This window comes from Lygodium microphyllum, chromosome 25 (assembly GCF_053477565.2).
Source record: "Lygodium microphyllum isolate KBCC chromosome 25, Lygodium_microphyllum_v1.1.10, whole genome shotgun sequence".
Lineage (NCBI taxonomy): Eukaryota > Viridiplantae > Streptophyta > Polypodiopsida > Schizaeales > Lygodiaceae > Lygodium > Lygodium microphyllum.
In genome coordinates, this window is record NC_141159.1 from 91,617,732 (window position 1) to 91,645,223 (window position 27,492).

Here is a 27,492-nt window from a genome sequence, read left to right on the forward strand (position 1 = left end):
TATAAGTGTGAAATCAAAAGCTTAGCTCATAAGTGAGTAATATACAAATGTAACTTTCAAATAAACTAATATTCATTTACTAGTTTTACCTAGCAAAATCGTGAGTCTACGTTAACTTGAAAGACTATCCATAATTTCCTAGATAGATGATAGTACTTGCTAGTTATGACTAGTGAAAAAAAAAATTCCTATTATGTTGATATTGTTACTAGATATACAATAACTTACTAGATAAGGCTTCAAATTTCTAGATACTATCTAGAAAAAGGGATTTACTAGTTAGAATAGATTCGTGATGACAAAATTATCTAGTTATAACTAGAAAATTCTACATTCTTCCTAGTTTGATCGCTATTCTTCCTAGTTATAGTGTGAACTTTCTATATAGTAAGTGGTCTAGAATTTGTTGTCTCTCTCTCTCTCTCTCTCTCTCTCTCTCTCTCTCTCTCTCTCTCAAGGAATGAAGATAAAGGAAAGTAATCGCGCCAGTTGGAATGCCTCGTGAGACAACAGTTTCAAAGACACCAATTGTGTAAAGAGATGACCGTAGTAAGGCAAGCACAGAGAGAGAGAGAGAGAGAGAGAGAGAGAGGCATGTAATGGTAACGAATAGTGACCACCGTCCTCAAGTGTGCAGTTATGGAAGTTGTAGCCTCGACTGTAGATGTATGACAAATCGAGATGGACTGTTAGCTGTATCACATTTTCAGAAAATGATGCCTCCAACATGCAATCAAACACTGCCAAACCACACCGCCAGGAAAACTTTATGCAGTTCAAATTCAAAACTTTGCTTCCCATCCAAGGCTCAAGGGAAATTGCGGGGGGGGGGGAGGGGGGGCGCAAAAGCCCCAGTATGCCCCAGTAAATAAATGAAGGCAAAGAAGTGTTACAATGTAGGGTATAGTAACCAAACAGTGAACAAGAGGAGGACTTCAACCAAGATCAAGCTAGTGAGAGTGGTGGCTGATTCAGGAAGAGGCGCTGCAGACGCATTGCTGTTCTTGTTCTTGCTCGAGGACGATGACGTTGATGACGACGACGATGACGATGATGTGGCCTCTGTGGAGTTCCTGGTCACATTCACAGCCACCTTCATGCCGTCTCTGCAGTGGTTTGCATCCACAAAGTAATACACCATTGTCTGATTCAGAAGAATGAGAATCCTCCCTGCCTTGTTGGTCCAGTTGTAGATCCAATCATGCCCATAATACATATTTATTGTGCAGTTTGTGTACACAGAGAAGTTCACTTGAAAGACTGTGTACAGATCCCTTGGGTAACGGAAACCTGGAAGGGAGAGGGCATAAAAAAAGAAAACAGAAGCTCTTGGTAAGACAGTTGTCCAAACACTATGAAAGAGCAAGCTTAACCTGAGTATTTCACTATTGAGCATACAGTAGAGGGTTAACTGTCAGACTTTAATGCAGCATAAGGCAGTGCTAGTTGAAACATGGGAGTAAAGATCTTGCACTTCAGTCAAATTTCTTGATTCTGCCTTTGGGAGAGAAAAATGGATTGTCTGGGTGCGCATGATGACAGGTACTTTGAGGTACTCAAAGTGGTGGTTGTGGTGGTCATGAGTTCCAAATCCAAGCATCATGATAAACGTGAATAATTGAATCACACTTGAATGCAAAACAGGCAAATGCCTCAATTATGTGTTGAAAGATGATTAGACAAGTCCCTAAGCTAACCATTCAATTGTTTCTTTTAACAAGAGAGGGGTGATCTTGCAATCTTGGTCATCCATGGAGTGATTCCGTTCACCAGCTGTCAAGAAACAGCCCAAATTTGGTGTTGGGTACAAAAAGTTTGTTATTTCCATGGTGGGAAATCTTATGCCATTAAAGTGTCAAGATCATGAGCTGCAAGGGAGCAACCCCATACATAATTATAATAAGCATGTTCTGCTGCAATGGGGGCAGAGACCAGAGGCCGCGCCTGCGATCCCTGTCCAGCATTTTCACGTGGAAACTCCCTTGAAGAAGCTTGTGATATTGACAGAGTTTGAGAAATGGAGATTCCAATGTGGTACAGGCATTAAGACTTGGTTTGATGATGTGCACCAACAAGCTCAAATTGGAGCTGGGATGAGCTTAAAGAACAAGTGCAAGACGGGTGCATGAGCATGCTCTACCTCAAAGAGATCTTGAAGGAAGGTTTCATATAATCTTGAGAATACAACCAAGCTTGGTTGCACAAGCACTGGTATAGAGAGAGAGAGAGAGAGAGAGAGAGACTTACTGATATAATCCCCCAAAAGGAAGGTCTGTGAAGCAGCCCAGACGGTGTAATTCAGGTTCCCGCCCGCGTTGGCGGGGAGCTGCCAGCCCTTATTGGCTCCCACAATGTGATCGTCTGCCTCCACTGATGTTGGGACCGCTATCGCCAGGAGCATCACCACCAGCCCAACAGAAGAGCACCAGAAAGGAGCTGCGGTTCGATCCATGGCGTCTGTCTCTCTCTCTCTCTCTGGCTACGCGCTTGAGCTGCAAGATCTTCCTCTCGAGTCTTGACAGCCAGAAAGGAAATGTGGAGAGGGATAAAGTATAATAATGAGCTGGTTTTCTGATGATGCAATCCTTCCTACGAGGAACGAAAAGATCAGAAGGGAAAGAACAAATATTAAAACTGCAGAGAGAGAGAGAGAGAGAGAGAGAGAGAGAGAGAGTGTGTGTGTGTGTGTGTGTGTGTGAGTGTGAGAGTGAGAGGAGATCGTGTGTGACAGTACCGGTGTAAACTGTCCCTTTTTTATCAGGCCGGTTACCGGGTAGGAGGAAGGTTGGTTCGTTGGACATCCTGCCCCTCTCCCATCATTCATCACACGCTTCTCTTTTTCTTCTTTTTTTCCTTTTTTTTCCTACTCGGTTTTGTGAAGGCTGATTTTGTCGGTGATGGCCGTACAATCCGAGGGCCTTGATTCACCATACGCAACAGCCATTCCATGCATTGTATATATGTTTTCTCATTTGCCCCTCCAGGCCCCCCTCCCCCCACCATCCCAAAACTTAGAGCTGTGTCACACCGCTCCGCACAGTGCGCGCAACAAGTCCCCCCCTCGTCCCACTAAAATGGCATCGCACAATGTATGCCTAGGGATAGCAAGGTTTCATTAAACCTGATGAGTCCTTGCTAAACCTGCCATGCAAGCCCTTTCCTTGGCCGTGCTAGTAGCGCTAAACAAGAAGGCAATTTCTTATTCGTCAACGAGTTGTACTTTTTTCGAACGCCGCAATTGAAAACAAAAGCTTCTAACATCCAATGTTAGTTGCCACATTAATTCCTACAAATTCAGTTTAATGTATGCCACGGTGACCACAACGCTAGTATAGGGAGGATAAACCCATGTTTTCCCCACTGTAGTCAGTGTGCAACCTAGCCCTAGAGCACCTTCACATGACCTTCATTCCTGCAAGTGTCATGGATATTTTCAATGGGAGCAATAGATAGTGCTCAACTTTTTCAAAGAATTATGTTGTATCGAAGTAAGGAAAAATAATTTACAAGAGGTGCAAGGACATGGATGTTGTGGAGATTTTGGCTACAATGAAGCAGATTGCGACAAGAGGCACTTTGCTCTCTTCAACATCAATTTCTTTTTTGTGATGCCAATACTACAATGCCCAACCAAGAACAGTCTAGGCTAGTTGAGCCAATAGGTTAGTGAGTTATTCCGTGGCCTTGCAATAAGAAGGACATGGATCAAATTTGTAATCTTGGATCACCCCTAATATGTATGAGAGTATACAAAAAGGCTAGCAACTTTATCTTGCAACAATAAAGAAGAAGTTGGGCTCTACCCAAGTCTCCAATATAATATGGGTTGTGCCCCCTCTTTATGATGCATGTTCCAAGAGGCAAAGGGGATATCCATCATACCTACTACAAAAGTCTACTCTAGCAACCCAAAAAACCTAGCCCTCAAGAACAAATGGCTACCATTCAACATGTTGTGAAAGGTTTTCCACCAACTTTGGCCCATCATAAAACAATTAGCTAGAAGAAACCTATTTCACCTACCCTCTACTCAACCATAATTGCAACACAAGAAACTCCATACATGTCAACAAGCCCAATGATGGACATGTGCTTTCCTAGTAGTCAAATCTATGAACGTATATGCTCACATGATGATTGCAACACAAGAAAGTACATACATGTCAACAAGCCCAATGATGGAGACGTGCTTTCCTAGTAGTCAAATCTATGAACATATATGCTCACGAGTCACGTGATATTGCTATTTATGGGTATTCACCTTCACTCACCCCCTACCTAGTCTAGAGTATTGATATAAAAACCTTAGGCTTAAAATTTATTAGATCCCTTATGTCCAAAAACTAACTAAAGAAAGTTAAGGAACATAAAACTACCCCATGCCTAATGCTTAAAGAGGGTGTCCTTCCAAAATTTCAAAGAACCCTAATGCCTAATGCTTAAAGAGGGTGTGCCTCCCAAACTTCAAAGATCCTTAGACCTACATATTAGAAGATGGAACAACATAAGTTCTCCTTAATGCACTTTTTATGACTAGTTTCAAGCAACATGCATCAAGCATCCTTATGCAACGAATGTACTTTCCTCATGTTAATATAGACTACTTGCACCAAAATTTTGTAAAAGCATAGTTGGTCTTATTCCAAGTATTTTCTTTGGTTGTCTCTCTTTTGACCAAAGTCTATGGTGAATGCATAGCAAGTAGTAATAAAAAGTCCACCTCTAAAATTATCTAACAACTCCATTGCTCTCTTGCTTTCATGGGCATCTTGGTGAAGCTTCTTGTGGTTTTCCTTATTTTAAAAAAGTCACAAACAATGTTCATTATATTTTTTCATCTTTTGATGTATCCTTGAGAGAGCCTTGAAGCAATTTTACAATCAACTAAAGCATTACAAAATTTTCGAAACTTTAAAGTTCCAAGGCAACACATGGCATCAATGTATCAAAATTCGTTAACAACAAAGCTTTCAAATTTTGATTAGTTTCATAAAAGTTGTATATATTCCACATCAAATTTGCATATAGAAGGTTGTTGTCTATTTTTCTAACTCCATTGATAGGTTAATGATATATGAACTTAAATTATGGGGGCATTGTAATCAAGGAGACCTAGGAGAGAGAAGGAGAGAAGGGAGAGACTACAGAGAGAAGAGAGAAAGAGGAAGAAGATGAAAGAAGAAGAGAGAGAAAGACTAGCAGAAGAGAGAGAAAGACAGAAAAAGAGAGAGAAAGAGGAAGGAAGCCATGAAAGCTAGGAGGAAGGAGAAAAGAGACTTGATTATTGATAAACTGATGCCCTAATTGGATCTCTCAACACCTAATATACCCTGTCAGTATAACTAGGTATTCCCATGCTAATCCATGTCCTACCCATCTATCCCCATTCTTTTACACTCCATCCTGACCCCAAAGGTTTTTGCCCTCAAAAACAAAAAGAGGACATATGGCTCAAAGCGAAAGGGGGGGAGGGGGGGGGGGTTGTAGAGTACTACTCTGCTCAGCATTACAAAGGAGAATATAGGTAGGTTAAAGTACAATCTCATGTGGAATTGGGGCATAGAATTGTGTATATGATGTATATGACATGTGCAAGTTGTCAGCATATGAGTTTGGCCTCCAATTCTTGACAATTAGGGGCTGACAAACAGTGGATAGCATGCTGTCCAGAACAGGCATGCTGGAGAAAACTGGTCATAACTTCCTATGGGCAGCTCCAATTGAGGCGTGTGACATGTCAAAACGAAGCTCATGAAGCATACTTTCAAGCCATATAGGTGACACTTGACTGTCATTAATTCAGGGTAAAAATTGTTCTGAAATAGTATGTTATCTGTAAGTTGTCTGCATTTCAGATTGGGGCAAATTTAGCTACTGCTCAATCAAAATTGCATCCTTGAAGTAAGGAAAGAACTTCACTGGTGAAATGTTGATTAGGATAGGGCTTTTCCAAAACCATTCTGTTCCCCAGGATCAAATGGATAACCTGCATAATAAGCATCAAGAGCACAAGGGTCATCCATACAAGCATGGGTCACCATACTACCACCGGGGTCAAAAGGGTAATTGTGATCCAATGCATCCGCTGTATCATAGAAGTAATTCATGGTGTCATCGTCAAGCACTGATGGTGACACAAGATCCTTACCGACCCATACGGTAGCATGCATTGACTTGTCCATAAACTCATTGGGAACCACTAGGTCAAATAGGACTGGAGGAGATGAGGCTGCAATCAATGCAGCATTCAATGCATCAATCCCTAGGCATTTCATGTCCATGAGTTTCACATGCGTGGCTATTACTGGGCATTCTAAGTTAAGGGCCTTGGGCTGATGGGGCATCTTCTCATGAGCCTGCAGCAGTGAGTTGCTCTCATCATGGCATCATTCTTGAGAAGTATCATGTGGCTCATAAGGATGCGCATGTTGCTTATAGTAATGATCAAGTGGCTGATGATATCGAGCACTCCATTGCTGATAATGATGTTGCTCCCCATGTACATACTCATATACATTTGCATGATGTTGTCCATGTACATAATGTTGTCTAGATGGTTGTCCATGTATGTGACCAGAATGTAGTTCATAATAACATATATAGTCATCAAATACATGCTACTCAAAATATTCACACTCATCATATGCATGTTGACCATAAGTAGGCACATGCACTTGCCTTTGCACATCAAACCCATGCCAATGGTCATGGTACTCATAATGTCCGTGAGAATGCCCATACATGCCTTGCTAACCAAAATGTCCATGGGCGCCATGCTACCCATGCATTATATGTGGACCAAACTGATTATTAGGGCCTTGCTGCCCAAAATTTCCATACTACCCATGCAATACATGCAAACCAAACTGAACATTGGGTCCTTGCTGCCCAAAACTGCCATGTGCATGCTATCCATGTGCACCCTGCAAATTATGATGCCCAAAATTTGCAATTTGCCATTGCATATAGCTTCCACTATGGGGGAGCTGCTGTCCCAAGGATGGGCTAGAAGGGTTCGTCATGGGTGATGGGAGGATGGGTTCATCATGTTGCATAGAGGGCTCACCCAGCTCATAGGTGCTATGGGGAAGGCCATGGGTGCCACCAAAACCTTGTGGGTTACGCCCGGTCTTCAAGGTAGGAGGGGAGTTGGCCTCACGGGAAGGGGCATGCTCCTTGGGTTGAGCCAAGGAGGGTGCGATGGCGGGGATGAGGGCGCCCATGTACTCGATGAGTAAGTCCAGCTTGGCCAACATCTCAGAATGACACTGATCTTGGCGGGTTTCCATCTCCCTATGGCATTGTTCCAACTCTCGATGCCGGTCGGCATCAGGGGCCTCATGTTGGCATAGAGTATGGTTGAGCATAGAGAAGCGGTCCATCTCGGGGGCACCCTCTTCAAACATGTCTTCATTATCCTCTTGGGTTGAGCTAGGATCACTCATTGAGGTACGAGAGTCCCTTATTTCACGCTGGAAGTCCTCTTGGGACTTTGCTTTACCCTTGTGGCCTGCCATCCCAAGTGCAGTCCACTAGGCCCCCTGTTACAGAAATGGCAATATCTTGAGCTAGGAAGCTCTGATTGCCAAAATTTCTGATTCAAATTACAGCTCTTGATCCCTTCTACGAGGCTATGTAAAAATATCTCGGATAGTAAATGATTAGGGTTTTTCTATAATTGATTTTTGTGGGCTGACTATGTAGGACTGATGCCTGTCCCATAGTACCTCTGAGCACAAAATTGGGCATAAATGGGAAGATGTTTGGCTCAGATTGAAGGGGACGATGCCCTCTTCCTATCGAGCTATGGGGTCCACGCTAAGGCTTTGCTGTAATTGACTTTTGTTAGCAATTCCATGAGTATGCATCCCTGCAATACTTTGCAACTTCCATGCATCACGGTGCATGGGAACCATTGCCAATATGAACCAAATCCTTGCTTATTAGGGCTAATACATTGCCAACAAGAGCATAACCTTACCAAACATGACATCTCAAGACCAATCATAAGCATCATTACCAAGATTGCCAATCAAGGCATAGGCATACCACTATGAGTACCATTGTCAAGTTCACTTATTGTTAACTTAGATTTGGTCGTACCCTCTGGAGTCAACACTACAAAGGCTTGCTGGAATCCTTTCAAGTACTCGATCAACTTCTAGGAAGGCTACAGCTCTTGAATCCATCTTCCAATCCAATCACCTAGAACATTTGGCTTTACTGGTCCTAACATTTGGCTTTACTAGTATTAACCAATCTCAACCAGGCTAGCACGTTCAGGGCACCTACTATTCCTGGAGTTGGTCTCAGCAAAGGAATTGTCGGATAGTGGGGAGTCTTCTTTCTCTCGCTTTGCTGCTGTGTTGTAGGTTGCTTTACAAGGATTTATGATGTTTCCAGATTTGATATTGCAGTTCGAAAAATGTTGCAAAGACCTTGCTGAGAAAGTGAGACTTGAAAGGCAGTTTTTCTCCCTGTTGGCTAACCTGGAGAGCTGGTACAGTAGAGACAAAGACTATCCTCATGTCCACATACAAGCTAAAGTATGCTTCGACTAGATCTTTGCTCCAGATCTTTGCTCATCAAAGATCGACGAGACGAAGCTCCAATCTAGCAACCATTTCAAGGAATGACGATGGAAGATATGCTGTGTTTGTATGTGATGCTTCATGTACGAAAGGGAGTATGTGGGAGCTTTCGCTCAACCACCAAGACCCACAGACCGCTTATTGTTTCAAGCGTTCCAAGCTGAGCACTAATGGCTACCTCTCACATAGCCAACGCGCCATCCATATCTACGGGTGTAGTGAGCTTACCTTCATGCCGATTGAGTTGCCTCCTCTCCCGCAAACTCCGGTAGCTCCATGATCCAACTGCAAGCTTCAAGCAAGCTCGGTCCTCCCGCTCCAAGCTCCAAGCTCCATCGCCGCAAGCAAGACTAGAGAAGATAAGAGAAGAGGAGAGGAGAAGATGGAGAAGCATCTTTTGTATTTCATTTTGCTTTCTTCGTGTTGGGTTTAACATTATCCCCCTCCTAGACGAGTGCCAGTCCCATGGCACTCATCGTCGTAGGTAGCAGGCGTTAGCATGCACCGAAGACGTGGGTGGCAAGGACGTCTGTGGTTGCCATGGCGGAGTGTTGCTAGTGGTGTGGAGGAAGGTCGTTGGGAGCACGTTGGTGGCCTAGGTGGCTGGTGGTGGGGTTGTTGGAGTTAGTGGTAGGGCTGCTCTTTGTTGGGGATTCGGCACATGACAATTCTTGGCGGGCCTGCAAGACGATAAAGGATAAGAATTCAGAGTTGGGTGTCGATGAAGAGCGAATGACACTGTTGTTGGAGTCTTCAATACCTGCAATTGAAAACCTCTCATAGGTGGTCTCTCCCTAGGGGTAGTGCTAGTCTTTTGTATTGTGCACAAGACATAGTGCAATTAGTTTGGGAGACAAGTCGAACTCTAAGCAAGCTGAGAGTATTGTCCTGCACTTGAGGACCCAAACTGTGTATATGCTTCGGTGCAGATATTATGTGAGTGCTCGTGCATACTTAGATATTACGTAGTTAGAAGACCGCAGGCTAATTTCTTGTAACAATGTGTGGATGAAGCAAAGTTATCCATGTTGAGAAGAAGTACACATGAAGGTATATGAGACATCCTTTGCATTGTGACTGCATGTTACAGGGACACCGCACTTTCGGTAATAGCTGGAAGCTATTGGACTTGCTTGATGAGGACGGTGTACTTTTCATGGCCAATCGTGCGGTGCTTACCACAATTGATTGCAATGGTATTAAGGCAGAGTGCAAGAGGGAATTGTGCAAGTGGGTCAGGTGACAGGTCTAACCATAGGCGAGACCAGCTCCCTAGGTATGTCCTGCCCTTGATGTGCCCTGAACAATTGTGGGTGATGCTAAAGGGATAGGGGACTAGGGACGGAGCAAGTCGACCAAGGTCACTAGACGTACCTAATTTGAGGACCCCTAGGTGTTGTGCTGTGATAGTAGGTGCTTCTTATCTTTTCGTTCGTTTCTTTTTTTTTTAATGTTTTCTTTTTTGTTTCTTTTTCTTGTGCTTTTTTCTTTCTTTCTTTCTTTCTTTCTCTTCTCTTTTCTCTTTTTTTTTTCTTTTGGACTTGCCTGAGTACAACCATTGCAATATGTTGAGGCTATCAGCCTTTCAATGGGTTCGAAAACGTCAAGCTTCGAAGGCTCGGGAAATGGATATTACAGTGATGATTGTGCCCTAGCCTCGTTGTTAGAGAAGCAGTTGTTGAGATGGGGAGATACACTTGAGATATTGCAAACCTCTTTGCGACACGCGATGTTGGTACAATTGAGGTAACAACTGCCGTGAGCCAACTATAGAGCTTGACCCAGAAAGAGAGCGTAGCCCATGAATATGCTTTGGGCCATGCGATGTGGGTGGTCGGCAAGGGTGAGTTTTACTTTCGGCAGCATGGCTTTATCGTGGCTCTTTGTGGGGTCAATGGTCTTGCGGTGATCAGGCATTGAATACTTTCGCACAAAGACATGTATCATCATGCATCCACTTGTCACTTCATGAGAGTACATGCATGGTATATGCCACAACATTAATAAACCAGTGCAACGCAAGGAGACATCATTTATCTGAATTCCATGGTGTTGACTTAGATACTTATCACCTGCTGCGCTTGATTAGCTTTTTATTTTGCTAAAGATGTGAAATATATTAAACGCAGATATGAAAAGTTTGTACAATAAGGGAACATGTCAACACTTAACCATTTAAAGAAAAATTCATGGCCAGGTAGCATTTGATAAGCCTTTTATACAACATGGGGCTACTCTATTTGTACGAGGCGGGGTGAGTCTGGGTGGTCGGGCGACTGAGGCTGTGCTGGTGAGGGGCTCCTGTGAGGCTGGGAAGGAAAAATGTCGGCTAGGACCCGGATGGTGTAGTCCCTGGCTGCAACTATTTCCAGAATGCTTTTAAGCAATGTGTCAAATTCTTGATTGTCTTGAGCTACCCTCTCCTCTTTCGAGCACCTGGTGCTCGAGTGTCTAGTAGGAGCCTGCACGGCTAGTGTTGCCACACCTTGTGTGCTCCCTTAAGCTTCTATTCCCCTAGCCTGGAGATCTTTTGGCCTACGTTCGGGCCGATGTCGCTTCGTTTCTTTGCATACCTTTTAAGGATAGGTACGTAACATTCTGGCGGAGGCGCTTTTGCTACATGCTCCCTTCGACGGCGGATAGCGTCCTTGCAAGCCAACTGCACTGGGTGCTCCATGTCGGCTATTGTAGGGGGACCTACAAAATGAGAACCAAGGATTAGGCATCGAGGTACGATAAATCTATTTGCATGGAAGGGATTATACAGTGGGTTATCAAGCGCATATGATGAGGAGGGGAGAGGTGAGGCATGCAGTGTTTGTTGTAGAGGGATGGTGTTAACCCCAACACGAAGAAAGCAAAATAAAGCGGAAAAGAGGCAGGGCAAAGGCAGGAAAAAAGGTAGCCCGACTGAAGGAAGAAGAGGAAAAAAGACCAAAAGTGCAAGGGGAACCTTAAAAGTCCAAGGCGAATGCCGAAGGGGAAAGGCGCATTTTAAAATGGAAAAGGCGCACCCTGAAATATTGTAAAAGAGCGCCGGGCTCTCACCCGTGCAATTTGTAAATGCAGACGGGCGGTGGAAAGGAAGCTAGGAAGATAGAATGACAATGGAAAAAAGGGCCTAGGCTACGGCCGGCCATGTAAAAAGGGGAAAAGGGGATGACCGCCCAAAAGGGATTTAGGGTTTTGTATATAAAGTTGAAAAGTGAATGAGAAGCTCATTCTTGTGTGTGGCCAAAAGTAGCTCTCCTCTTCTTCTTCTTCTTCTTGTTCTTGCTTGCTTGAGCTTGTGCTTGAGAGAGGGAGTGTGAGAGTGTGAGGGAGTGAGTGTGTGGGGGTGAGGGACCGTGGGGAGGAGAAGCTCTCCATCTTCTCCTCTCTTCTTCTCTTCTCTTCTCTTCTCTTGTCTTGCTCGCGGCAATGGAGCTTGGAGCTTGGAGCGGGAGGATTGAGCTTGCTTGAAGCTTGCACTTGGATCGTGGAGCTACCGGAGTGCACGGGAGAGGAGGTAACTCGAACGGCACGGAGGTAAGCTCACTACACCCGTAGATATGGATGGCGCGTTGGTTATGTGAGAGGTAGCCATTAGTGCTCGGCTTGGAACGCTTGAAACAATAAGCGGTCCGTGGGTCTTGGTGGTTGAGTGAAATCTCCCACATTTTGGTTCCGTTGCTGGGACAAACGGATTCAAGCCTTGAGCGCTTGCGCGCTTCGAATCGAGCATCAAAGTAAGGGTTTCCCCGAACCAGTGCTTGAGATAGGTAGGAAGTGAGGGGGTTGAAGATGGTATTTGATCTTCTTGACAAGTAGGTTTTTGTTTTGTTTGAGGTTTATGTTGTGAGATGGAGTAGTGTAGGTATTTACTGTGTGATTTGGATGCATTAGAGTAGGAGAAAACAAAGAAAAACAAAGAAAATTAGCATTAGGGTTTCTGTTGTCAAAACAGGGAAAGAGGGTTTGATTTGCTTGCCGATCTGCATTTTGGAGTTTATTGGCTATTCCAGGTATATACAACTCTTCCCCTCCATACATAGCTTTGATCTGGAGATATGTATGACAGGCCGTGACCTGAATCGTGTGATTCGGGCGATTTATCGTCGCGCCAATAAAAAATACGCCGCGCTCGGCGTGTCCGAGTGACAGCAATTCTGGGCCGAGTCCCAAAATCGGCCCTCGGCCCACTACCACTCGGACCACTTGACTCGGCCCGTCCGAGCGACCCACTTGGCCCGGCCGACTCGGCCCAAAAACTCATTCGGCCCATCCGAGCGACCCACTCGGCCCGGCCGACTCGGCCCTCGAACATCCAAATTCGGACTGGCCGAATTTGACATTCGAACCAGTCACATTCGGCCCTTCCTACTCGGCCCTCGGACGGTCCAAATCGGGCACTCGGCCCCTGTAATTCGGACCTGTTGGGCCGAATTTAGATTTTCTCAAATTTTAACCTGAAGGTAGTGAAATTAACCGAGAAACCATACAAAGCCGAAACCATATCATAGATCGATCACTGGGCTAAAACTTAGAGCAAATAGTTCAAAATTTGGCTATAAACTGTCCTCCAAATTGTGCATGGATTTTACTGTAACGGCCCTGCGGGCCGGGGGGGACTTCCCCCCCCCCCCCCTCGGACCCCCGCAGAGGCCCCCTCCGCACCTCCCCCAAGTAGGTTAGAGAGAAAACGCGCGCTGTGACAGGTCCTCCAAATTAGACCCTAGTGTAGCAATGGCTCTACACGAGCATGGAGTCTCACTTGCAATAGAGCAACCAAAAGCCCATACCCAAACAGAGAGAAACAGAGACCCTAGAACATCAATGGGCTAATCTAGCCATCAAGGGCAAAAAGGCCACACCACGAGAACACAAAGACATTGTATTCAAACCGTGTCTAGTCAGAGCAAAATGCAACTTCAGCAAGCTACAAATGCGAAGATGACTAGACATGACACTCTTGATGAGAGATGTACCTTGAATAGCACTGCACTGACGATCCAAGACAGTAGTGGAGAATCCACATTTAATCGTGCAGTCGAGAACTCAAGGGCATCTGTCAGAAGGCTTAAATTTACAAGCCAAGACCCGGAAGATGAAGACATAGTACCACCTGCTTATCTTAGAGTCAAACTCACCGCGAAAAGAGAGCATACTATTGATGCTCTAATTGATGAAGGAGCAGATTTTAATATCTTGACCTATGAATCATGGACCCTACTAGGCCAACTAGAGCTCACACCGACTAGTGCAACTCTTAGCCCTTATGGGGGACACCCACAAGCACTCATAGGGAAGTGCAAAATCCTTGCGACAATTGAAACAGAAAGCTTGCCTATCCTATTTCATGTTCCTCCAAATAGTGCTAGCTGCGAGAAAGAAACCCTCCTAGGAAGACCCTTCAAAAAGGCAACCAAATGTGAGGCCGACTATGTAGCACAGAGGATACACCTGACACTACCGGGTGTGAGGATAGTCACAACCTTTAGCAAGGGTGACCTCATCAAACCTCAAGGGAAAGGCAAGGAAGGTGCTGACGTAATAGTCAAGCCTACTAACGAGAGCAAGGACCTGTTGGAAAAACTGATGCAAGCACAGGTCGAACAGCGAGAACCAGTGAGTGAGGCCATGCTTGAAACAAAAAGGTCAGGAAACAAGGCCAAGGATGGAGTTGGGACTTACAGATATCATAGAAGACCACGAAAGAAGTCCAAGCCTTATAGACGGAGGCGTCGATGGAGAGCCAGCACAACGCCACGATGGATATCCAAGGCGTTGCTACATGCTCAAGGGTATTATGCAGGCAACCGATGGATTTGGGTACCAAAACCCCCTGTTAGACCTCCTTTGTCGACTGAAGGCCAGGACGTATCAAGAGCAAAGAAGCGTAGGAGGAGATCTAAACGAAAAACCAAGCCCCAAGTCAAAAACAGTGGAGTGATCGAGCCCCTCATGGTTGAAATCAAGAAACCCAACGGGACCAATTGGAGGGTAGATCCTCAGCCTAGTGTGCTTGACAAGCAGAGATCAGATGTAATCGTTGAGGATATGCAAAAGCCACTAGTGCCCAAGGAGCCTTTGATTCCCCAAGAGGATAGCAGGCATCATAGGCACAACATTGCTCATGGCAAGGTTAAATGCTCAACAAAGCAAATAGCAAAATCATCTAACAACCATGAGCAAATCTCCAAGCCAGTGTCAAAGCCACTTAGGAGTTCCAAGTCTCCTACACCCTCTTCCCCTAAACGGACACAGGAAGCACAACACTCGTCAAGTGCGGCTACTCAATCCCAATCTCAACCTACATCAAAGCTTCCAAATGTCCAAGAGGCAGGACACGACACCACCCTTAGCTCTCAACCTAAGGATGTGCCTGTGCAATCCACCGTGGCTAGATCAATGGATACTCGATCTACGCAAGTGAATGCTCTGAGGACAACAAAAGGCACGACCACTTCTGATCTGCCTAAGGACTTGACACCGCAGTCTACCAATGGTAGCCAGTCCACTGAACTAGCCACCACTACTTCCAATCAAAGACCACAGCAGTCACAATCTTTGGCCGTGACAACGCCCCTTGCGAAACGTGTCCTTAGTGGTTTACTTGTGGAGGGGGTGTCGCAACCAACTTCATTGACAACTCCAGCACTTCCAAAGAGCCTAAAGCCTAGGCTAGAGGAGTTGAACAGAAGGGAAGAGCTAGACTCTCCAAAAATGGAGGCAGTTGTATCCTCACAATCTAGCGAGGCTATTCAGCAGGCCACGGCCATGTCCCATAAGGACACACTAGAGAGAGAGAATGCTGAGGCCCAACCAAGCACGTCAACGGTTGACCTAGTCCAGGGTCCTGAGTCGTTGAGAGAGGCACCTTCACTGACCAAGAAAAAGAGGAGAAAGCAGAGAAAACAACAACAATTGCAGATGGTTGTGGACCCCAAGAACATTGAGACGAAGGGCGCTGGAGAGCTGATGAATAAAGCATCGAGTCCATCCACCAATGAGCCCACTGGTGCCTCTCCTAATAGTGGTGAAACCTCAGACACATCTATGTGCTCTGAAAAACCAAAGCAACCGTTGCCATCAACAATTGCTTGCAACACTCTATCCACTGACAATAATAGAACTCGCATTGACCAATCAAGAGTGGATACAACGTCATCACAACAGGGTGACAAATCTATACCAGTCACATCCGAGAAAAACCATGACAAAATAGCAGCAAAACGTCAGGAGAAATATGAGAACCCCAAGAGCATAAGAAATCCTAGCGTTGACCAATCTTGCTCATCTAGGCCTGAGCCCCCAGCCATGCTAAAGCCTAAGGAAACTCTTAGAACTTTGCATGAGATAGCAACCGAGCAAGCCCTCATTGAACATAGAAGTGTCACAGAATGCTTAACTGAGTTGGATGCTAAGCTCAAAGTGGTCGCACGTGTTTACGTCCTTGCGAACATGGGCACAATCCCCAAGGAGCAGCTTGGAGATTACTTGACCTTTCCTCTATCATGGGAAGAGCAAGAACATCTTGACAAGCACTACGACAGGCTCCTGCATGAACGCATGCGACTCATCTCTGACGAGGAGGCTGACGAACTGCGCTTAACCGTCTCGTTCAATGAAGTGCTCTGTCGATCGAATCTCGTAGACATAGAGCAACTAAAGCGACTGTCAACAGGCCAGAGCCAATTTGAGCAGCGTTGGTGCGAAAGCCGCATTGTAATGGCCGAACTAGGGGCTCAAATCATGACAGTCTCAGAGGAGCGATTGGCCAAATGGCGGTCTCAAAGAGACCCAACCTATGTGGCACCAACTTCCCTTTGAGTGCTAACTGCCATTCGAGGTATGGACTTGGCTAGACCTAGCCAAGAAAACTCTCTGTTTGATAAGGTTCTCACTGAAGAGGAGTTACATGTTGCCAATAGACTCGGACAAGGGTCCATGCTGCTCGATGTGGCAAAATATCTATCGGTGCTAAGTAAGCTGCCACGAGTGCTGGATGCATGTGCCACTCTCCAGTACAACCCCGAGTTCTACAACTGGTTCTTATCCTCATGAAGTGATATGGATTCATAAATATGTATATAAATAAACACTGATTTTTGTGTCACCGTGTATAAACAATTACAACACACACATGTAATGATAGTCAAGCGCAGGGAGAAGAGTTGGGTCTGACAGGCTAAGCTCCTCAAGTCCTCCTCTCATCACGCATTTAAAAGTCATGTCACCATCCCCACCTCCAAGTGAAGGGCATGCAACCCACATGATCGCCATAGGAAGCCTTGACCAACAACTCTGATGGTGTAGACAAGGTGTAGTCCCTTTCTATACACCTTCTTCCCTTTCCGGTCTATCCTTCCGAAGAGGAGCCCTGCCTAAATCCATGACCGCCAGCTGACATAGCTCGGCATGAACCGAGATCTGCTAATGGCAGGAGGCTAAATATACATCACGGGGGGAGAGGGGGGGGCATCCCTCTACAACAACACTGCATGCCCCACCCCTCCCCTTCTCGTCCTATGCACTTGATAACCTGCACTATAATCCCTTACATATGAATGGTCTTATCATGTGACAAATCTTAATCCTTGATTCGCATCTTACAGGCCCCCCGCGAGGAAAACATGGAGAACCAAGGGCAACTAGCTTGCAAGGATGCTCTCTGCAGCAGCCCCGATGGGAACATGCAGCACACGCCCCTCCGCCAGTGCGCTACGTGCCCACTCTTAAAAGGTACGCCAAGAAACGCAGCCCCAAGCGACACCGCCCTAGACGAAGGCCGAAGAATCCGCTGGCCAGGGGAGTGGACGCTCAGGGAGGCACACAAAATGTAGCAACACCAGTTGCACAAACCCCCAATGCACGCTCGGGCACCAAGTGCTCACGAAGTGACAAGGCGGCCAGGGATAGGGCAGAATTTAATGAATTGTTTAAAGACATTCTGGAAACGGTAGCGACCCGGGACTACACCATTCATGTCCCGGCCGACATGTTCCCTGCCCAAACCCACGGGAGCCACGCACCAGCAGAGCCTCAGTCGCCCGACCACCCAGACTCGCCCCGCCTCGTACAAATTGAGTAGCCCATGTTGTATAAAAGGCTTATCAAATGCTACTTGGCCATGACTTTTTGTCTTTAAATGGTTAAGTGTTGGCATGTTCCCCAATTGTACAAACTTTTCATATATGTGTTTAATATATTTCACATCTTTAGCAAAAGAAAAAGCCAATCGAGCGCAGGTGATAAGTATCTAAGTCAACACCATGGAATTCAGATAAGTGATGTCTCTTTGCATTGCACTAGTTTATTTTGCTAAAGTCGAATAGGTTTTTGAGATTTCTTGACAGATGTCCTAACCTATATAATGCATGTTGATATTTATGATATGGATCATTAAATAGCTTTTGAGTATAGCCCTCACTTTTATGACTGGTTTCTGCAACCCTCACCATGTGACACATCACCTCATCTATAAATAAATGTGTGAAGATGCCTAAGGTAATATTTCTAGATTATGTAATTTAAAACAAAGGACACACACGCATGCACACGCGCACAAACACACACACATGCACGTGCACGCGTGCACACACACACACACACACACACACACACACACACACACACACACACACACACACACACACACACACACACACACACACACACACACACACACACACACACACACACACACACACACACACACACACACACACACACACACACACACACACACACACACACACACACACACACACACACACACACACACACATTCTGTGTGATTTTGTGATTAAATGCACTAATTTAGAGTGAAAATTATAATTTTGAAAGTATTATAGCTAGCTCCCTTTTTTGTACCATGGATAAAATTCTTACTTTTCACTTAACTGAAAGGTCTTCAGACTAAGTGGGTTCCCTATGTAGATAGCAACTCACACGTTGTAGTATGGAGTCAAAGAAAAATCATGAATAGTAGTTTTTCATTTAGACACACTCCCTAGCCTTGTACATATGGCTATCTAAGGAGTGATAGCATCATAACAATATATGGACTTGCTCTCTCACTCTATCATGAAACCAAGATGCTAAGTTTCCATGGAAACTAAGCTAGATTGTTTCACTATAACATTAAAAAATAAAAAAATAGGTAGCCATTCAAGGAAGATATAAAACACCACCAAAATTAAAACATTATGCTTCATTGTATGGCAAAATAACATGCTTGAATGCGGCAAAGTTTATACACTTCAACCATAACATGGATGCTAAGTACGATGTCTCACTCAAGAGGATAGTGCACAATCAGAGAAATATTTTGTTCAGTGCTTTGGGTGGTAATCCCAACAAAAGCAAAACTACAAAAAGAAACTCATATATGCTATAGGATACATGATAATAATATTACAAAGTAGGCCTTTGCGTACATGAGCATCGGAGGAGCATAGCCAACATCAATTTGTCATTAATGATCTCATTTTGCAATTTGTCAACTTCATGGATGAGAAAATGGAAGCACAATAGAGCACCCTTGATTGGAATGAGGCAAAAAAGAAGGCCAAATACTTTAGTGAAAATTTGTTGTCCGCTTGTAAGCTCTAATAATCACTTTGTTTGATATATGCATCCTCCTCATTGTCATTTTGCTTTAGGTCATGGGAAACATCCAATATTGAGAGGAGATGCGTGTTTACATTGTGGGTGGGTTGAGTTATCTCTAATTACTTTCACCCTCATTGGAAGTGGAGGGGTATCCAGAATGCTCTTCATTTTCTTATTTGTCATCTGGATCAGTGTAATAGCTTTCTTATATCTAAACACAATAGTCTAAGGGAGTTCAAGTATTTGCACATGATAGTAATTCATGTGCATGGGCAATAAGGATGTAACTATCTTGGAAGAAATCCCTCAAAAAACCCTTGCTTACCTCAAGTGTGCCTCAAGTGAACAACCAAGGGTAAAAACTTACCATCATTTGGTTAGTCCCCACTATTCATAGATTTCACAAAATACTTATTGAAATGGAAGCTTTGGGATGGTAGTAGACTCAGTGTCACATAAGCAATGATTGATGATAATCCTCTCACACAACTTGAACACACAAGAAAAAGAAGTGCAAGAAAGAAGTATGACTTTGCCAAAGTAAAGAACTTAATTAGATGAAATGACAAGACATGAGCCTCTTGTAGCTATAGAATATACAAATAATATAAATAGTGCCTTTTCATTTAAAAAACTTGAAAGTCTTGAGCTCATTACTTGAAAATCTCTATACAAAGATTATCTAAAAGAATTAAATCCGACCTCTTCAACAAGGACAATTCTCTGAAATCTATGGCTTTGATTTTCAAAAAAAACTCCACTTCTCCAATAATTCTTTAGCCACTCATCTCCAATTCTAAATTGAGCGTGACCCTCCTCTCTCTTTACATAAGCAAATTTGCAAAAAAAAGAAAGGCCATTACTTCTTAGTTCCTCCCCCTCATATAGTTTTCTCCCCCCCACATACATGACATGAGTTTTCCAAAAGCTTTATGCTTTCACTTAACATTTTCTTAAAACCTTATTAAAAGCATTATTACTTTTCTTTTTTGAATGCTTTTGGCTTTTTAACTTGCATGACATCACCCTACAGATCAAAAATTTGAACTATTAAGTAGGATGCCTTAGGCCACCTTTGAGAGAAGGAATCGATTTAGGCTTGCTTTCGTAGAATGAGTTTTAGGTCAATAGTAAGCTGCTATGAGGGATTGCTCTAAAAGGAAAGACTTTGATGCTACGAGGGATGCCATACCTTCAAAGCAACTGTATTGGAGGAGTTTCTTATCGATTGATTGGTTGCTTGAATCCTTTCTCCTTCTCCTCTACTTCAATATTCAAAACTAGCTTCTCTCAATTATGGCATTACAATGATACCATGTCATGAATTGTGTGGTCTTGCTTAAGCTACCATGGTGGACACACACAATAGACACAAGAGCAAGCTCACTCAAAAACACAAGAAGAGAGATGGAAGCCAAAATGTCTTTTTGCTGGTTTTCTTCCTTCTTCCTCTCACAATACAATGTGCACAAAGTATGGATAAGATACAACATGATGGAAAGTGACATAGTAGGTCAAATAGTGCATAACTGTATATTAATTGATTGGTGCTATAACTATGCCACCAAGTTGTGGAAAAGTACTCCCTTCCAGAAGGCTCAACATTGTCATTTGGAGGCTTCTCATGAATAAATTCCCAACTTGAGAGAGGCTAGGTTTAGTAAGAAGGATTTCTCCCTTTTGCCCACACTATGTGCTAGAGAAGATGAAACAATCTATCACCTCTTCTCGAGGTGTAGGCTTAATATACAACATGTTTGTGCAATTGTATTTGCCTATACATCCCTACCAAGGGAACTTAGCCATTAGTAGTTGTACTTGCCCATGACTCTTTTAGCCAACAACTTCATTCTTACTATAGATGGATTGCAACCTCATTTCCCCCCCTCTATTGTTGCATCCATGTTCTTCGAAAGGCCACTACTATTGCTAAAGAGTTGCCATTCAACCCTTGCATTCTCATGGAATCAAGCAAGTTTACTTTTACTCACAAGGGAAAATGAGATGATAATTGAGGATTGTTGATGATGCTTGCAATGCAAGATAGGCCTCTTAGTTTTGGCTAATGATCTATTTGGTATTGCATGTAGTAGATGATCCCCTTCCCTTTCCAAGTTTTTGATAACATCATGGAATATCATAGCAACTTGATGTTCATGTTTTGAGCATTTCAATTTAATGAGAAGCCTTCCATAGTTTATGTGAGATCAATTACTTGTCAATTATTTAATTTCTTATTGTCTTATAGCAATAACACACACGCACACGCACACGCACACGCACACGCACATGCGCACACGTGCACGCGCACGTGCGTGTGCGCGCACACACACGCACGCACGCACATGCACACACACACACACACGCACACACACACACACAAAATTATAATTCACCTAGTAATCCTTACTCATTATTTTGAACACTAAATATTTATAAACTAATCTCTCGTAAACACAATCATCCCTTAATTTTGAGTTTTATCTGATACACTCTTTTGAGACTCTTTTCTTCATTAAACATTTGGCTCTTGGTAATTCTCTACTCCTCTTAGGATATTGTATATACCCTAAGGTAGTATGCTCTAAATTAATCCAATCAATGTTCTAATTCATTGACCAATCCTTGCTTAATATATGCCTAAATATTAAGGATTTATAAATCAAATAATCTATTGTGCAAAAAATTAGACTTAAGTCTCCTAGAAATTCTCTATACCCTAAGTAGTACACCATATGGACCAATTACCTAATCCATAAAACTATAAATATTCTAATTATCCTACTAATTCACTACTCTAAAAACTTACTTATATATATGACTAAAAAATAATGACCCTAAGGATTCTATTGGATCTTATAATTTTTATGAGAAGACCTTCTCACAAGCTATACCACAAAAATTATGTATTCCTTTACTTCAAATAATGTACTATCCACATGATGTGAAGCAGATAACAATTGAGGTGCACCTCCTTACCATGTATTTATTACTTTGGTTTGAGAAATGCACTTATCACACTAAAAAAAAAGTTGTATAAGGCATGCTTCCTCATCCAAAAAGATTCCAATGTACATTCCTCCGAGTAAGGATGGTTCATTGTACCCCATTTATACTTTGCCAAAATACCCGATTCCTTGAAAATGTAATCTTGATTGTCCCAAAATTTACTTTATTTTCACTATGAAGATGGCAATCTATGGAAATTTTTTTGTGAAAAGCTCATTGGTAGCATGCATGCACACATGCACACATGCATACATGCACACGCACACATGCATAAACATGCACGTGCACGAGCATGCATGCACACACACGCTTACACACAAATTGCATGGGAATTGGGTATTTATCTTGTATCCATACATGTACATACCATATCATGCATGTAGTAGACTCTTAAGTAGCAATTTGTTGGGGACTAATTTCTAGGTGATAGGTAACCTCTTTCCCTTGGGTAATGGATATATTTGAGCATACCATAAAAATGTTCATAAGATATTGTTACAAGGTGATAGGAGAAACCCTAATGATAATCACCTAAGAACTCAAAAAAGAGAGTGGATCTGATACCATTTACTCAATCTCTTAACACCTACATGCCCTTTTTGAGACTTTATCAAAATGCTTAACCAAGTCAAAAAAGCACAATGTATTGGTATTCCCACTCCCTTAGCACCTTTTCTTATCATAATAAATGTCCAATTAGTGATAACTTCTTGTGTAATGAAATTGAATAAAATATGATTGCCCTTGTTTATTGGTTTAGTGCGGTTTAAGGGGGTTCCACTAGTATAATAAATGTTGGATTATGGCATTCATAGAAAATGCATGGGTACAAATGAGAGTGCATGTGCAATGGAGCTTTGCAAGCTACATATGTTAGCATAATATGTGGTGTATGTGTTTAATCTATTGGAGGAACTTATAATAATGGCACACAAAGTACATATGAATAGAATGGAAACTTCTTTTGAGCATAGTGTGTTCAAATTGTAGGATGAATTGAGAAAGTTGCATGAATGCACACTAATGAGATCATCAATATAGTTTTCTAGGTTTATAAGTAGGTGCAAGGGTACTAATCTATGATACGTGTTTCAAGCAATATTAGCAACAAAATTAGTTTAGCAAAGTGGTGTATGTGTTGATAGTATTGGAGTCACAAATAACAACACTACATGATGTATATATAAATTGAATGGACGCGTCTTTTGAAAATAGTGTGTTCAAAATGTTAGATGAAGTAAGAGGACTAAATGAATGCATACTAATGAGATCATCATTGTACTATATTAGGTTTATAACTAGATTCACAGTTACTTATTTATGATAAGTCTTGCAAACAATTTTAGAGAGGAAATTGGTTTAATGTATATGTCTAAATATAGAAAAGATAAAATAAGTGACTTGAGTTATACACATGTAATTTATTGTCATTTCATGGTGACATCTACTCTTCATGTTTGTACCTTAAGGAGAACAATACGTGTAAAGAGGATGAAGTAATAAAATAAATATTTTCCTAAAGTATATTTTCTTTTTAAAAAATTTAAGGTTCCATTTTTCCAACTTATGTCTTTATTACAATAATTCAATTAATCAATAATTTATAATTTTACCAAATGTTGTCAAATTATTCTTATATGTTCAGTTTACCTACATAGGTAAATCTATCTCTTGGTATATAGCATAGAATTTGACAAATAACACTTTGAAATTAATTTTAGGATCATTCAAAAATACTAACAAAGACAGTCCAAGTACACTCACACTAGGAGAGAGAATAAGAATGGTATCGGGTGTGGCAAATTAGAAAATTGCAACTTTTTTCAATTAAGAATTTCAAATAGAAAAGTGCACTTTGGGACTTTGTTTAATATGGGCGTTCCTAGGCACTTTGGACCCTACCATGATTTCCCTCACTTGCAAGCATGTCAAAATAATTATGACTTTCTTATGTGGAAACACACTTTCATGTTCTCAAATCCCTAGTGCATTTTCATACATCCCAAGGTTTCTTTTGAGAACACACTACAAGAATTTTGTCAACTTAGAAATAAATTGATGAAGGGTTCTCTAAATGGATGTAAGAAGATGTAACCTCCTACCATGTCTTTCAATTCTCATAAAGGTAAGAGAGACAATTAGGAAGTCAAATTGGATTTGCTTTTGCTACTACTTTTCAATAAACATCTACCTCTCTTAGCACAATCGCATGCCCCTTATAGTGGCTTATACTTATCCATGTTTGCATGGTTAACTTGTAAAACACAAGCATGCCACAAATATGAGTAGATAATCACATTGAGTATGAATGTCACATGGTGAGATTGATTCAAGCCTTTGATATCATAGATCCATAGGGTTGAAAGTAATTTTGCATTTTGTTTTGTTTCTAAGTTAACTAAAGTTTGAATTCCATTATCACATAAGTTGACATTTGTAAGGAAGAAAGAAAAAATAAAAAAGCACTTTAATATCATAGATCCATAGGGTTGAAAGTAAATTTGCATTTTCTTTTGTTCTTAGGTTAACCAAAGTTTGAATAAGGAATAGTTTGAATTCCATTATCACGAAAGTTGACATTTGCAAGGAAAAAAGAAAAAATCAAAAAGCACATCACCAATATAAAGTCAAGACTCTTAAAAGATATCCATAGGTATTTTCATATCTCTCTTATGAACTCTAATGGTTTGAAGTGGGATCTGAATAATAGGAGTGACATGCTCTAAGTGCATGCATCTCCTTTCCCATAGCTTGTGTGTAGAGACGAAAAGGGTGTAAGAGATACAAACATGAGATTTGGTGTAGAGCCAGGTTCCAAAATAGAGAAAAGATGTCTTCTTAAAGGTAAAATCTTATGTGGATCAAGTTAAAAGGAACCTTGATGATACAAGTTTTTTCCATCACTCATCCTAGAATCTGGGCTTCTTAGTTGAACATGTACTCCTCTTGAAATGGCCAACTTGGGTATCCTTACATGGGCTATACTATGTTCTAGAACCTCAAGTCAAGAGTATTGTTGTTGTGCCTGTAGTTCTACCTCTTCCTACTGATCCTAAAGGGGAAAGAAAAGCCTATATCCTATGAACTAGAGAGTGGAGCCTCTAGAGATCCTTGAGTTGTAATATGGAAATGGTTTAGAAGTCTTTTGTGTTCTCTAGTTTTTTTCTTTTCTTTACACTTTTTATGTCTGTAAAGAAATTTAGCATTTTGTAAGGGATCGTCCTAAGAGGAAGGAGAAGGTTAAATCTAAAGATTCTTTTGTGCAAGTTACTCCTCATAAGATTGGGGATATGAAGGAAATTGTTCATTCTGAAAGAATGGGCAAGAACAACAAGTGTGCACTACATTCTTGAGCCTTTCTTGAGCTGAGAGGGCCAACAAAGAGAATTAGAACCCTAAGTAAGATAAAAGTATTTAGTGGAGGAAGAACTTTGAAGGGGAAAATAAGGACAATATCCCTAGGACTAAATAAGAGCACCTTCATGGGTGCTAGCATGACTATGGAGAAGTAGAAAGGTGGGTGCAGCTAATGCACCTTTTGTGGGTGCATCGCCAATTCAATTCAATGAACTAGTGTTCTGATCTTAGACTAAGCACATTGAGGTGCATTATCATTTGATCATGGAGAGAATCTCTACATGAGAGAATTGCTTGGTCTATGTGCCAATATAGAACAACCTTGCAAAGCTTTTTACAAAGGCTTTGCTTTATGAGAAGCTCAAAGATTTCTCCCATTTGTGGATTGATCATGGTGCACCATGCTTAGCATGTTTCTACACATAGTTACAATCTCTTATTCACCACATCACTCTCTAGGGGGTTTTGGGGGGGGGGCATGTTACCATATTTTGATTGTGATGTGTGAATACACTTAGAACTTCTAGGGCACTTCTTTTCCTCACTAGGGGGTGTTTTCCCCTTACTTTATATACATAATGACTTACTTTGAGGAAAAATTAATATTGTAAGTGTTCTACATACTTTTTGAAGCTTTGTGTGTATATTCATGCAACCCTAAATCCAACAACTCTATGAGAGAAGACTTGTTGAGTTTTTGGACCTAGTTGACTAAGGCAGTCTCTAAAGATTAGGGTCCTTTTATTTACTAGACCAATCATTATAAGAATATGGTATTCTTTGTGAGCCATAATAAAACTCCTAGTTGTGATGGTAGCCTATTAAATTCTTTTAGGCATGTTGCGATGTGCAAGCAAATAAATGAGTTGAGTGTTGGGGGTAAAGGCGCATGTGTCTAGCCACCCGTATATTAGTTACACTGACAATACTCGCATACCCACATATTTGTATATTGCAGGTGGCAGGTGTCTATCACAGTCACTTAATTCTTAATATTCTTTCAGTGACATTTGAATAAAGGGAAGGCTGGTCACACATTGTGACTGTAGGAGTTTCCACATCTTCTCTCTCTCTCTCTCTCTCTCTCTCTCTCTCTCTCTCTCTCTCTCTCTCTCTCTCTCTCTCTCTCTCTCTCTCTCTCTCTCTCTCTCTCTAGCTCTTGCTTCTTCCACCATAACTCTTGCTTCTGCTCCATGCTTTTACTTCAATGCTCATTCCCTTCAATTGGTATCAGATCTGTCTTCCTTGAGAGCTTGAGCCCAATCTGGCATTGCCTCAACATGTCGAGAAAAGCTTCAGCTCACAGTTTCAATGGTAGCCATGGATTCTTCACCCCGAGGTATGCATTGAGCTCTACCTTCTTCCCAACTTCTTCCTGCCACTCGAGGCTTGTTCTAGGGATTCCCTAAGACCTACTCAAGCTTCCCTTGTACCACATTCAACTCAACAAATGGTAGCAAGAGTGGCCAGCAATTCAACGTGATTTGCACTAGTTTGTTGGCCTCTATCTCTGATCAGTCTTTTGCTCCTCATCTCCAACTCTTGAGATCTTGAGCACTTGCGGCCATTCACTTGGCATTGTATTCAATATTCTGGGACTAAGATAGGACTTCTTTGAAGCTCCCAAGATTAGCCACCACTAGGCCAAAGTTTATAATAGCTTCTTGTCATATTGTTCAGGACAACACTTCACTCATTGTTTGGAGGTCACTTATGCTTCCCGGGATGTTTATTTGATATCGAATCATTTGGGGATGTTATGCCAATGTATTGGAAATGCTATGGGACTGATTTGAGCACTCTTTTGCTTAGTTTTACAGATGCTTTTTACTAATGTAATAAAACATGGTTGAATGTTATTTTATCAAAGAAACTTCATGCCTATTACTTGTTGATGTTCCGCGAGCACTTTGGATGCTACACTAGGGTATACCATTGA

At 42.2% G+C, this 27,492-nt stretch overlaps 1 protein-coding gene across 1 annotated transcript; it reads right to left on the reverse strand.

Moving 5' to 3' along the window:
- Nucleotides 1–822: 822 nt before the first annotated feature.
- LOC148014498 (early nodulin-like protein 19) lies at nt 823–2,653 on the reverse strand. The gene is made up of 2 exons (XM_087666652.1): nt 2,248–2,653; nt 823–1,290 (listed from the first exon to the last, which is right to left on the reverse strand). Exons 1-2 carry the CDS (start codon nt 2,450–2,452, stop codon nt 890–892), a joined length of 606 nt encoding a protein of 201 aa, XP_087522778.1. The 5' UTR covers nt 2,453–2,653; the 3' UTR covers nt 823–889.
- Between the last annotated feature and the right edge of the window lie 24,839 nt (nt 2,654–27,492).